General features: G+C 37.8%; 1 protein-coding gene across 5 annotated transcripts in view; it reads right to left on the reverse strand.

The window, feature by feature from the left end:
• Nucleotides 1-10616, reverse strand: part of PANK1 (pantothenate kinase 1) — a 35294-nt gene extending 24678 nt beyond the window's left edge. The window contains exons 1-3 of one of the 5 annotated variants that reach the window (XM_027647803.1): nt 10522-10616; nt 10147-10265; nt 5356-5468 (exon numbers count right to left, since the gene is read on the reverse strand). Coding sequence is in view for 4 of the 5 variants with exons in the window: in XM_027647798.1 (XP_027503599.1) it covers nt 5356-5468; nt 5563-5666 (217 nt within the window). In the remaining variant the exon portion in view is untranslated. Of the gene's footprint in view, nt 1-5355; nt 5469-5562; nt 5682-6290; nt 6383-9221; nt 9477-10146; nt 10266-10521 lie in introns of those variants that run through there. The other 4 variants (XM_027647798.1, XM_027647799.1, XM_027647800.1 and 1 more) reach the window with 4 other exon arrangements.
• Nucleotides 10617-14126: the final 3510 nt, after the last annotated feature.

Genomic DNA, 14126 nt, shown 5'->3' on the forward strand with positions numbered 1-14126 from the left:
CACTCAACAGCTTAGAGAGACTAGTATGACCTTGAATGAGTTTGACTTCATGCTTTTTTTTTAGTATCTTGGCTTTGCCTGCACTGCACTGATAATCTTGTGACTGTGATTTATTTGCTGACCGCTGAGACATCCAAGTGTAAAGACACATTTTCTGAATGAAATGTACCAAATATCAAGTGGAGATAAAACTGGGTGACCTGTGCTGCGGTGTCAACGTGTATACTTGAAAAGAAACACTAATTGAATTTTTCTGTGCATGTGAAGGTCATTTCTTTATACAAACTGCCAGTCACTACATGCATGGTTGTCCTTAAAGTAAAAATAGGTCCCATAATGGCTCCTCCTTACACCTAGAATTAGTACAGGACATAAGCCCTCCACTGTAGAACACGTACCAAGAATAAAGAACTGTTATAACTGCCTACAGAAGACATTGCTTCATGAGAGATTACATGACATTCTCTCCACTTCTTGTCTACAACCAGAACATTATGTTTAGGTAACTGGAAGCAAGCAACAGAAACGCATACGCACCAAGTTGGGAAAATGAAGAAAGAGTGTTCAAGAACAAAGTAAAATTTTCTTCCTAAAACCCTGTAATTGATGTTCTGAAGATGATTTAAACACTTAGAATTTTCCTCATACCCTAATGCATAAGCACTTGCTGTAATTGCCAGCCCTAAAGCGATTGCACTGAAGAGGGTAGGAAGAAAGACTGGCTATACACATTTATTGCTAGAAGGAGCTGTAGCGCTTCCAAAACTGCGAAATTCTTTGAGAACCCCCTAACTTAACTAATTATGCTTAAACTACAAAGCTGAAGGGTGTTGCCTGGAATGGCACAGACCTTCATGCCATTTGTTGGCAGTGCTAGGCAGCTGGCTGGGTACGCTTTGCGACCTTTACTTATCAAGTCAGACCTCTCAGGGCATGAGGAATCCTCGCTGCCACTGTCCCCAGCTGGTAACAGTTGTCCCCTTCTCCATCCCTGACACAGAAACTGACTGCACATACAGCCAGCCAGATGCAGAACCTGGGACCATTCCTGCAAGCCTGTTTTTCCCTGCAATTGCTGGGAGCAGACACGAGAGCAGTTACTGTATCTCAGCTGAAGAACAGCAGCTTTACCTTACTCCAACAAAAGCATGAGCACCTTTAACTGCATACTTAAATTTCCTTGTGGTAGGAAAGCAGTCCTTCCATTAACTCTGCAATGGAATACTGTACCTGTTTCAAGTACTGTGCCCAGTTTTAGGCTTCTAAAAAGCTTGGGGAATAACTAACAAAGGATTAAATAAAAACATCGAGTTCTAGTCTATGAAATGAAAGATTTGAAGGAGTATTCACTTCTGGAACAGGTAGCAGCAAAGGAAATACATCACAGTTGCTGAGAAACAAGAAAATTCCTAAGTTGTAAGTGCATTTAGGGAAATTCACTTTACACTGGAGGCACACATTTCCTAGCACAAAGTTAGACAACCATTAGACTGAACTGGAAGACTCAACTGTCCACTGCTCACAAGTATTTAGAAAAAGTTAAATATCTGTGAGGAACAGTCTAGGTAATGTTGATCCAGACTTGCAGCAAGGAGAGGACATCTTTTTGAGGTTCTTTCCAATCTTTTATTTCTAATTAAATATTTCCCTAATACTTTGCTGTAAATATTGCAGAATTATGCCCAAGATAGAAGTGGACTGGACTGTGCTGCATGGAAGAAGTGGGTCAGGAAATACTGTTAGGATATGATCCAAATCACTGGCAAGTTCAGGGGGAGTATAGACCAATGGCATATAACAACAACAAATGTCACCTCAGATAATGCTGGAGAAAATATTAAAACAGTGAAATGGTAAAGACTGTCCAAATCAAGTGACAGGCTTTATGTACAGGGATAGATTAATTTCTAAGAGTGCAAGTTTCCCTGATCACATAAGCTCTCCAGCAGGAATGGATATAAACACTTCCCAAACCTTTCATTGTGGAAAGATTGTTTCAAACCGAGGTGCCGCTTTAACAAAACAATTTCTCTCTTGTACTTTTGAATATCACATAATGGATTTCTGCATTCTAAAATACCATCTTTTTCACATTATTTTTGTTTAAACTTGTTTAATTTTAGAACAAGCTCTTAGAAAGGTTTTACATACACTCTTCAGTTTTGATTTCACAAATCTTCTGCGTCGTAAATCAAAACAAAGAAAATAAGATTAGAGTATGTTTAATGTATTATCTCTAAGGATTTAAAATGAAAGAATCTCATGTCCTCAGGTGTACATAGCATTGCTTATTTTGGGCACAGGCAAATTACAGTGTAATCCATTTGGTATTCAGGGGGAAAATACATGAGTCTTTTGAATTAATAAAGCTGAAAGTTGGAGCAAATGAACTGTTCAGCCTAATTGCACCAGCTGTGAGCCACAGCTAGGACCACAGCACCCATTTTTATGAACTCACTGCCTGATGTAGTGATGTAGACACCCTGTGCTCTTCCAATATTCTGCACAGAGCTAGGCTGGTGATGTGAAGGCTTTAACATTATACTTAGTATTTGAAAATCTGAAACATCACAGAAAACATAATCCAGAAGAAATATGACAGAAGTAATAATGTCACATCCTCAAAACAGAACAAAAAGAAGCAATAAGCTGTCCTGAGCAGTTGGTTCAACTGTCAAGAGTCTGCTGGGTTTTCATTGATATTTATGAGACAACACATCACAGCACAACTGGCTGCAAGCAGGTACTGTTTTTAAGAGGTACCACACTCCCTTCTCTTCATACCACATATACACATTCAGTAAGTTACTGCCTACTCTACATCCCTTTATATTACCTTCTATATACTTTATACATATTTCAATTGATGCAAATCAAGAAGTAGGTGGAACATCTCTGTCCATGAAGTTATAACATGTATTACAAATTCAGTTTCTAACGGTGCAGCCAAAGTAATTTTTTTCTCTTTCTTTTACTCTAACTTTCTAAACAAACTCTATTCGACAGTTTTCAGTCTAATTTGCGAGACAACAATCCAGATAGAATCTAGGTACAATACTGACAAACAAAATTAAGGATGATTCCAGTTTTTTCAAAATTAATGTTTACTCGGTATTTCTGTCTTTCTGAACTGGAGTAGGTGGAAACTACTTGTTTATTTTAAAATATTTTCTCATATACTTCACTGTAAACTAGCAATCTGGTGGCGAAAGGACTACAAACACATTGTATGCAGAAGAATCCAGGACACAAATGGACTCAGAACAGTGAACAAGTCTGCTGTACTGACTCTGCATAAAACACATTTGCACAACAAACACTCCATGGATTATTCCATACTTGCCTGCATTTCAGACATTCAGGTTTCTATCACCTCTTTTTATTTGTTTATAAACCCAGAGGGCAAGGCTGCAATTCTCTAACTCTCAGTTTCAACTAACTACTGACTACCTTGCAGTAAAGATACTTGGCCCCAGGATCCAAAGTGCTGTGGTCTAGCTTTTACAGCTTTAAAACCATTGGAACAAAAAAAAATCAAACAAAAGAAAAACCCACAAAAACCCAAAAAACCAACCAAAATATCCCACCCTTTCAGATATGTTATCATCAGGCAACCTGGCCTGAAATTTTTTAGGAATCTATGAAGATAAGCTACTCCTCCCTCATTCCATGAGGCTTCCATAGTCTTGGTCTAAAGCTAAGCTAAAATATCATCAAACAAGTGCAGTTCACATGTAAATCCATTACACAAGAACAATAACCACAAAAAAAACTTACAGAGCACCAGTGGTGTTACTGTAATTCAAAGGCAGCTGGCTTTAAAGCTTTGGGCATATTTTGGAGAGCAGTGGTAATGAGATGCATGTACATATCTTCTTAAACCACACAAATTGTATTATGCAATGCAAGGAGTGCAATGAAACAAAGTTGTGGTATAGCTGCCTGCAGATTTACTTTCAAGGGGCTACTGGCACTCTGCCATTCCTGTTTATATTCTACTCATATTACTTCCATGTTTATCCTGTTTCTACAGTGCAGGACAGTCACACTAGTTTTTATTCAATTTTTCCTCTTTGAAAATAAAGCAAATACAGTACAGCATAATACTATTAAGAACATTCCTTGCAAAAAATCAGATACTGTTGATTTGTTTCAGGTATATTCACATGCCACACATATCAAATGGAAAGCACCAAGTCCAGGAGTCTGTTAGTTCTTCCTTCTTTTTAGAACTGGGAAAAAACATCCAAACTGTTTTGGTGTATGCAGTACCTTTGGTAGACACATGTTTTTTAAAAGTTCTTTTTCTCATAAATTGCAGGACTAGAAGACCAACAGTCAAACATAACTATATAATGAGAAGTGATAGAGTGTAAATCAAATGGGACAAAACACCTCTACCTGTGTAAAATTCTTATCTGGAAAATGCAATGACAAAAGGGACCCAAAGGCCTCTAGTATTATTGGTGTGATCACAGGAAAGCCAAGGAAACCTTACGATGACAACAGCTAGCTAACATGAGAATTCTGCTTTCCCCAGATAGTAAGGCATCTGAGAGGGGAAACTGATTGTAGATGACAGAGGAAATAAAGGGCATAAATTGAGTCATATGCCTTAATCTTTGTCAGATTGAGGACAAGAAAGATTATACTAAGACCATCAGTTCCTTCCCTTCCCACCCACCTACTACTGCAGGCTCCTTTTATTTATGCCTTCTGTGACAGTTAAAGATCTGTTGATGTTATGAAGAAAAGCCCTGCAGAGTTGAAGCTCATCTCCCCCTCACTTTCACCAAGGGACAGAAACATGGAGAAAGGCACTCTGTCTAAGCAAGAACTTTGCTTTGGCAGTCTGAACAGCCCTTATAAGCAATGTTCTTTCCCTTTGTTGATGAAAAATACAGCATAGATAGATCTCCTGGCCCAAGCACCAAGCTTGGTGTCCAGGCAAGCCAGTTTGAATGCTACCTGGAACCCTGAATGGACTAGGACACAGAATCATAGAATGGTTTGGGTTGGTTAAAGACCATCTAGTTCCAACACCCCTGCCATGTATAGGGATGCCACTATCAGATTAGGGTGCTCAGGGCCCCAGCCAATCTGGCCTTGAACAGTCCCAGGAATAGGGCATCTGCAACTTCTCGGGGCAACCTGCTCCCATGCCTCACCATCCTCAGAGCAGAGAATTTCTTCCTAACAATATCTAATCTGAATTTCTCCTCTCTTAGTTTAAAACTGTTCCCCCTGTCCAATCACTACCCGCCCATGTAAGAGAAATGACTTACACATCTAACAGCAACAGCCAAGACTAAGGAATAATAGTCAGAAGAGTACATAGGTGTAGTCTGATCTTACCATCCTGCCCACCCCTGTGGCCAGACTTTGCAGCAGTCCAAGTGGTTTCTACAGTTATCCTCTGGCAGTTCTGAGATGAGGTTAGAGATTGTGGTTGCCGTCTTTCATCCCAACTGAAAAAAAGCATGCAGCAGTCACAAAGCAGTGATAACCTTTTCCCTCTAAAGCCTTTTCTGCCAATATCTCTATGGCCAACTACACAATTACCTTAATTTACACTTACTCTCCACAACTTTAACTGATCCCTGGCAGAGCTGTTGGTGCTCTTCTTTTATAGGAAACAAAAAACTTATGTCCCTTAATTTAGACATTTCAAATAAAACTCCCCAAATTAGTAACATTTATAATCTAGTCCTTGATTATTTCTTAGGAATATCAGCCTGTGAAGATAAAGTAGGTGTTGGAGGTGAATAATCTTTTTCTTTTCCCACACCATAGTTTCTATTCTGCAAAGAGCTTTAAAAAAACACAAACAAACTGGTAATGGATTCAAACTATAAGTATGTAAAAAAGCTAAAAAACTCATTTCAAATACATTCTCCTTTGTCTCTATCAAATCTATCTTGTACCTAAGTATTTGGCTCAGTGTACTGCTGCTTATCTTTAACTAGCAAACCTAAATATACAAAATTGGAAAACATGCAAGTTCACAACCCACTGATTGAGAAATACTGTTCATCATTATAAAAAAAACCTATTGCAACAAGTGGCAGAGCATGTGTTAGAGAAAACAACGGCCTTTGCTCCTGACTGCTCCCCCACAGACAATTATCCTCATGTATCTATACATACTGGTTTTGCTTGCCTGAATGTCTTCACTTTCTTTTCAATTCAGCATTTTTACGTGGTCCTTCACAATGCAATCAGGAGGGAAGCAACAGTTTTAAAACAAGCACTTTGAAAGACAGACTGGCTAACAAGTATGAAAGACTCACTCTTCCTTATTCAGCACTGCCATATCTGAAGAGGAGGAGAAACTGGTTCTACCATCAACAGTCAGCTGCACAGACATTTTTTACTTACACTGGTCTGTACTGTCAGAGCTTAAATGCTGACATGAAATTCCCATGGATATTAATGACAATGAAACAGGTAACAACAGAGAACTTCACTTCCTCTGCCTGTGTGTGAAAGAGAAAAAAAAAAGGCATCTCTTGGAACTAGCTAGACACACTACAGACAGAACTGGCTTACTCCTCTAACTCAGGAGGAAACACACAGTGTCCACCAGAGTGTAGAAAGGACACAGAGGTTTTATTTTTTTCTTCTAAAATAGTCCAGAGATGGGAATCAGAGTAAAACAGAAACATGCCACTGACTTTAGGATTTCTCCACTAGCAGAGAAGTGTATGTCTGAATGAGGATTCAAGCACATGGTTAAGTCCAAACACCACAACTCATCTGGAGTTAAAACTTTAGTACAATATGACTGTGCTTTCAGGCAGACAAACCTTTCTGTTTAGGTTGAAAAAACATTTAATGTGTCCTTGTGAGATGAAGCTGAAACCACAGATAATAATACTCAAATGCTAATATTTTTAAAAATACCTTTTTTATGCATGCTTGCAAAGAATGAAAGTCTTGTGTAGGAAGGGACTGTGCTATAAATGACAACTTTGGCCCTAAAGGCTCCAACTACCTAGCAGCAAAGAAGGGAAGCAACCTTATGCTAACGTTGGGTAGGTTTGCCATAGTAATGTCTTCTGAATATTTCTGGAGTTAGTGACCTTTCAAAGTAATTATCACAGTGAAGAGTCTGTTCCATGCAATCCATGGTGTTTTGTTCAAGAGGCCAATTTAGAGCTTTCAGGTTTTCACAAGATCAATACAAACTATGTACACAAAAAAAAGAAAAACAGAACTATAATCATAGACTTCTGTCTTTTCATTAGATACATGGTGAAAAAACCCCTGCAATAGAAAATAACTTTCAGGGTCTCTCCTGAATAGGAGGCAACTTGTATTCCACTGCAGGAACCTTAGTGTCACCAAAATATTTGTTTTCTTGTAATAAAACATAACCAATACAAACACACACTTGGTCTAATGGGAATTTAGGTCTCCAAGATACAATATGGGTCTTCAAATGAGTTCTTTTAAACAATTATTAACCTCAAAGGCTCTAAGAAACATATATGCCATGGAGCACAAAGATTTTGTATTATCATGTAACATATGGCAGAATACCCTGAGACATACTTTGGCACTCACATAGAAAGTCCTAATTATACACATTTATTGTTCTTTTCGACCCAAAATGGTAAATCAGACTCTTTGACCTCATGAACACTGCTAACCAAATTTGTTGTATTTAACCTTAATTTTCTCATGGGAGTCAGATAAAGAAGCTACAGTTTCTTTTGCTGCCAGCACTGTCGCACATAGAATGAGAAAACAAAAGCACTGTGTATCTCCTGTAAAACAGGAGATAAACATACTTGTTTTTGTTTAGAAAACCTTTGTATATCCACCGAAAACAGAACTGATACAGCTAAGACATCTATCCCTCATATTTTTTGCCTGACTCCTCTAAATGCACTAACTGATTTTTCTCCATTTATAAAATTTACGTAATATACCAAAGGTGATATTCCTCTTGAAAGGAAAGAGGAAAACAAAACAACAAACACCCAAACAAACAAAAACCCAAGACATAAACAAAAACCTCAAATAAAAACAAACAAATGAACGAAACAAAACAACAAAAAAAGAGAAAATATAAGCAGAACAAGCACATAAATCAGAAAGGTACAGCTACCCTGTCAGATAAAGGTATGGAAGGTACGAGAAAAATATTGATGCAGGGGTTATGAGGCATCAGTGGTCATGGACTGCAAATAACAGAATACCCACAAATGATATTACATTAGTCTCCATTCACAGGCACAACTGCAATCTGATATAAGGTGAAATTGATATGTGTGACCTAAAATCCTAAACCAAAAAAAGATGTCTGATTCATTACCTCCTTATTATTGACAGTTTTCAGACCTTAGATCCTCCCAGAACAAACTAAAGAACACATACATAAACAAAGTAATTTTTAGAGATTAATTCCTATATTTTGAGGCAAATGCAAAGAGCACTGGTGATTGACACATCATGACTACTTTCATAGGAATAGCAAAGAAAGTGAAAGATTATCCAAAAAAACACTCAAAAAAATCAAACAAAAAAGCATATCTTTCCTGCAGAGAGAAATCAGTCTGGAACCCTAACTTCAGTGAACTAAAAGTCTGTGATTAAAACAAAAATCCCACAGTTCTCCATCCCTAATCACCAACCAAGTTTAGGTTTGATTATAAGCAGATTGACTTCAGTCACAGCACAAAGTGATATAAGGCAAAAGGAAGTAGACATAACATAGCTTTGAATTTAAATACTTTGCAACTATATAGTTCTCTGTACCCACTGACCTTCAGACCCTTCACAAAATGCGAATAACTGTACCTCTCACCTCTCATTTAAAGAAACAAAAGCAACAATGATAAAACAAAAAGTAGTGAGAACGGAGAAGGACCTGCAGACGGGTCTCACCTTCAAACTCAAATCTACATTTGGATCAGTTTGGCCCAAAGCAGAACTTGAAATACTCATGCCCCTCAACTGGAACATTTAGCAGCAGAATTCCAGAGTCATTCTCAGATTTTTAACTCATTTGCCTAGGCAGGGTCAGTGCTGAAATGGAAATCTGAAATTCTGATTATTTTCAAACATAAGTCTATCTTAATTTTCTTACAGAAATTGCCACTTTTCTCACTCACAGATTTAAGAAACAGCTTCAGTTCCCCAGAAGCTGTATTCTCAGCAAAACTGGCTATTAATCCAGCAGTGCTTTAGGTAGGCTGATTAGCAGCTGAACTTACATTTCATCAGACAGAGAACAAGCTGTCTTCCATTTCATATGGTAGGGCCCTGGAAAGACTCCTCCTTCATGCTGCTTATTGAAAACAGGATCCATTTAAATTTAAAAACAAACAAACAAACAAAACCCCTTGCTTGCAGCTTCAGCAAATTAATTCATCAGTATTATCTTCGTTTGTTGAAGTTCCTTGAGCCTATTAGATACACACATTTTCACTTTACTGACATTTTGCTGTTCTGCTTGTAAAATTCAGTGAACAGCTGCCTATTTATCTTTGCATGTACATCCATACAAGTTGTGTCATCTGGCTGTTACCAGTAGGATCAAAGTTCCAAGCACACAGGTAACTGACCTCAAAGGTGTTTGAAGTCCTTGTTTGACATGACTTATGTTACTCTCTACGTCAATAGTTATTTCATCTGTTGTTTGTTATATTTACAACTGAACAAAATAACGAGAATAGAAACTACTACTCAACACAGCTTTCTTAAGACATTCTCCTGTTTCAGTACAGGAATAATTTCAGCTATACTAGCCTACTTTTTAAGAATAAGGCTGTACAGTATCTGCAGTGAATGTGATTGATTTCTAGTGTTACTATAAATTTAAGCTCTCAATTTAAAAGTCAGAGTTGAGAAACACGAACACCTCACTAAAGTATGCCAGGCTTTCTTCTTCATTGCTTCATCTGAAAATCATTCAGAACTATTACAATAAGATTGTGTTTCATATTTTCATTGCATGATGAACACCCAACAGGGAGGCAACCTGTGACTTCTTTAGGGAAGAGTGTATGTATAGCCAAATGAAACTGGGTTCCCAGTAACCAGGGACACTGAACTTCGATATGAGTTAATGATACAGAGGAAGAAGAGGAACAAAGGCAACTGAGGGGGGTGAAAGGGGAAGATGAGTAACAGACTTACCTAATAAGAGGCCAGAAATCCCAAGTTTATAGGCTGAGTTCTCTTCCCTTTATAGGCAGGCATTGGCATTAGTTGTGGTTTCATGAGATCAGACCTGCACTGTGATAGTATCTTACAAACTGCAGCCAAGGCAGAGTGCAGAGGGCAGGGAAAGACAAAGAAACAAAACAGAAAGAGTGGGTTAGAGACAACAACATGGTATCGTATCCATCCCAAGCAAATATGGCATGAATCTTCCCACCATACCCATATCAATGTTCTCAATAGTATTCAAACAATTTATTAAGAATTCTGAGGTGAAAAGTTTATTCAGAAGAATGTTCATGTGATGAGGCTTTAATAAATCACCGTTCCTGGATGGAAAGAAATACATACCACACTAGATTTTCCTAGTCCAAGTACACTACTTAAGCTCTTGGTGGCCATGTCTGCTTTAGACACCCAGAAGCTAGCTACACCATCCACCTAAAACTGAAATCAAAACATCAGATTAAAGAAATCTGCATGTGTAATACATCCTTGAGCAGCACTGTGGTATAATTTGCAGGGTATAGCTACATTTGTTATACCCAAAATCAAGCCTCATGTTTAGTTGTAGCAGCAACAGCCAGTAGCACCTATTTCTGAGTCACTTGTCTTGGATAATTAGTTTGCCAAGAGCATGAGTCACCGAGTCAGAAATTAGTTAGAGAATGACTCATTTCTAACTTTATACTAATATTATACTTAAAAATAAAAAGGACTCCCCTCTTACCCCAAAATTGTTACATGTTTTGGTTCTTTTCACAATCCCAAAATGTGCTTTATATAGAAAATCTGGATTAAATGTTGGAATAATTATCTTCTCTTTATAATGCCATTCACTCAGAAAGATCCTACAGTGCTTTATAAATGTGTGTGTATTTTTCAGTGCACCCACACATATGATGAAGTGTGGCAGTATGACCGTACTTGGCAACATTATACAAAAGCACCTGACTGAATCTGCAGTCAGATCCTATAATTTGCTGAAACAAGAAGGGAAAATTCAGATGCACAAAACTGAATTAGTAACAATGAAATTTTGCTGTTTACACCTTTTTGCAAAATGGGGTTTATTCTGACTACAAAAGGTCAGATCAGCCAGTACGTGATAACACTCTTCATTTCAGTGGGAATCTTCCAGTTTCTTCAGATTTCAGCTGTGACCAAAGTTTCAGTAAGGAAGGCTGACCTGTTTCATAACTCTGCTTATTCTTGGCTCCAGCATGTTGTGACAACATGAGGCAGGGCAGCATCAAATTGAGAACAAGATGTTAAACTGCATTTGGAAATACTCTCTAACTCTGCAAGTCTGGTTATGCCCAAATACTGCAATCCAGGCAGCCACCTGCATATTTGAGTCCTTGCTGAAGAATTGCCAAAGATGTAACTCACAATTTAGCCAATCTAAGACTGCCTAACACAAGAGAAGCAGCCCTGCCCTTCTGTCCCACCAGCACTTCTGCTGTTCCAGTATCTGTTTGGCCACATAGATGTACTTGCTGATTTGGCTGAAAATAATGGCATAAGAACGTGCTAAAAAAAATTAGCTGCTCATTAGTCCACCCTCTGAGAAGCAACTGAGACTTCATAAGTTTTCATCATCGTTCATCTGCTGGTCCCCTCTGAGTGAAGAAGACTTTTCCTCTTCAAGGACTGCGAAGAGCACTGTTGTCCAATTGCAAGGCACAAATACAGTCTCTTTTTTTCAGAAGTATGATTTTGTTCTATGCAGGGCAGATGTCTAGCTCATATCAAGCTCTCTGCCTTCTGTTTTTCCTACAGGATGGGCAATGCTCAGCCTGTAATATAGTAAAATATAAGTTTTAAAAAAAAAAAAAAAAAGTCAAGCTCACAGTAAAACAGGAATGCCCTGGGCCATTTGCTATTGTCAAAGAACCATTATTTTCAAGTCCTTTAAAGATAAATCACTGGTTAAGAAATTTTTTTCCTAAATGTTCATTCCTTGCCCTTTTATCGTACTGAAGGATAACCGTGTTACCCAAAACTAGACATTAATTTTGATATCTAAACTAAGAGGCTAGTGAAGAAAGCAAGGTTCCTCCAGAGAGTAATTTGGATTACACTTCTATTGCTTAGCTGTGCCAAGAGTTAAACAAGAGTTTAACTTAGGCCTGAATCCATTCTGAGCATTTCTCACCACTGGCTGTACAAGAAGCTCAAGTTAAAACATCTGAAGGTCAGTGGTGTGACAATACCGCTCCTTCATCTTCACGTGAGTTAAAGCAGAAGCCCCGAGTGCCCAAAGCCATGATGGCATTCCAAGAAGGGTACAGAATGTCAGAGAACAGCACTGATTTCTGAGGTCAAGACAGCTGGCTGACACTTGGCAAGAATAAAAGAAGCTCTGTCTTGGGTGTCAGAGACAGAAAGATGAGAAATACTACACTGAAATACTGTAATGGCTACACTGTAACATAGTCTGCTCCTTGGACTTAGCCCATGTTATTTGAGCAGTAAGTTTCTTGCTCTTGATCCACATCTTTTTGAGGATATATATGTTTTATTTTTGAGACACAGAGGTGTCCAGTCTTTTGGCTTCCACACAGAACTTATATATGGATGTACACACACATCCCCTCCTTTAGTGGAAATCCTTCAGTTTCTTCAGCTATCAGCTATATATCTGATACATATTTAGATATATCTTGGTATCTTGGCCAGTTTCCCTATTTCAAAATTGCATTACTCTAGATATATATTGACTTCATGTTCCAATTTACTTATCTTGTTAAGTTTTTAGTAAGATGACAGAGCAACAGTTGAGAATGTAACTTCTAAAAATATACTTGGTAAAATCTTCTGGGGCTGTTCTGAGGGCTCTGAGACCATTAGGCAGCTATTTAGAACCTGTATTTTACATAACACTACAAAAAAAAAAAGAAACAATATTCTTAAAAAGTAATCCTAAGGATTAAAGCTCAAATTTCTTACACCATGAAGAATTTTAATAAGCAGCTTGGAACTGAAATAAAACTTCTGAAACCTCAATTGAAATAAAACTCAAACATATGCTTCATTTTAGGGAAACTCAACCCCGAGATTTTACCTTTAAATTATGGTTACTCATGCTGGTATTTATACAGCTCTGTGGATGATTGAGAAAGAATCAACAACACATGGAGAGAAATAAAGTTTTACTAATAAGATTTGGAATGCATCTCCAGCCCTTAACCTGGAGCTAACACACTGTCTGTGTCATGTATAGCAAAGAATGGCAACAGGCCTAGTCTCAGACATTAAGCAAACATCTGCAGAACTTAGGCACAGCTTTAGAAATAAAAAAAGAAAGAAGAAAAAAGAGGAGGCATTTCAGGGAACCAAGAAAAATTTGGATGCACAGTTCAAATACCCTTCATGAGATATAAAAACATTTCCTGAAGTAGGCAGTGTTTCTGGATGGCATTTTCTCTATCAACAATACTATCCATTTTGATGACCCAAGGATATAAAAACTTGAAATCCATAGCAAAACCATAATGCAAGATCCAGACTATGTGAAAACTGTCCAAAACTCATGCTGACTTCTGTATGTATAGGATTCAGTTTAGTATTCCACTTGTAGAGCCATTTCTAACAGTATGTCCTGAGACATCAGTGTATCATGTTGACTAGGAGAGAAGAATTTTACACAACTATTCAATATCAACCATCAGTCTTCCTCTTTGTGGATTCTCTGTCAAGATTTCTAATTATGTGATTACCAGTAACTCAAAAATGTCTCATTCACAGGACTCAGCAGAGTCACACACCAACTGTGTCTGGTTGGGATGGGATTCATTTTCTGGGGCACAACGCAAATGTCCTACAGACTATATTTACACAGCATACAGTTTAAGAGTAGTCATCTTTTCTTATAAAAATACAATTTCATAGAATAAAACCTTTGACTGTATATATTATTAATTATATTATTTGTTATTATTATTAATGTATCA

This window comes from Corapipo altera, unplaced genomic scaffold (genome assembly GCF_003945725.1).
Source record: "Corapipo altera isolate COAL_440 unplaced genomic scaffold, ASM394572v1 56, whole genome shotgun sequence".
Taxonomy (NCBI): domain Eukaryota; kingdom Metazoa; phylum Chordata; class Aves; order Passeriformes; family Pipridae; genus Corapipo; species Corapipo altera.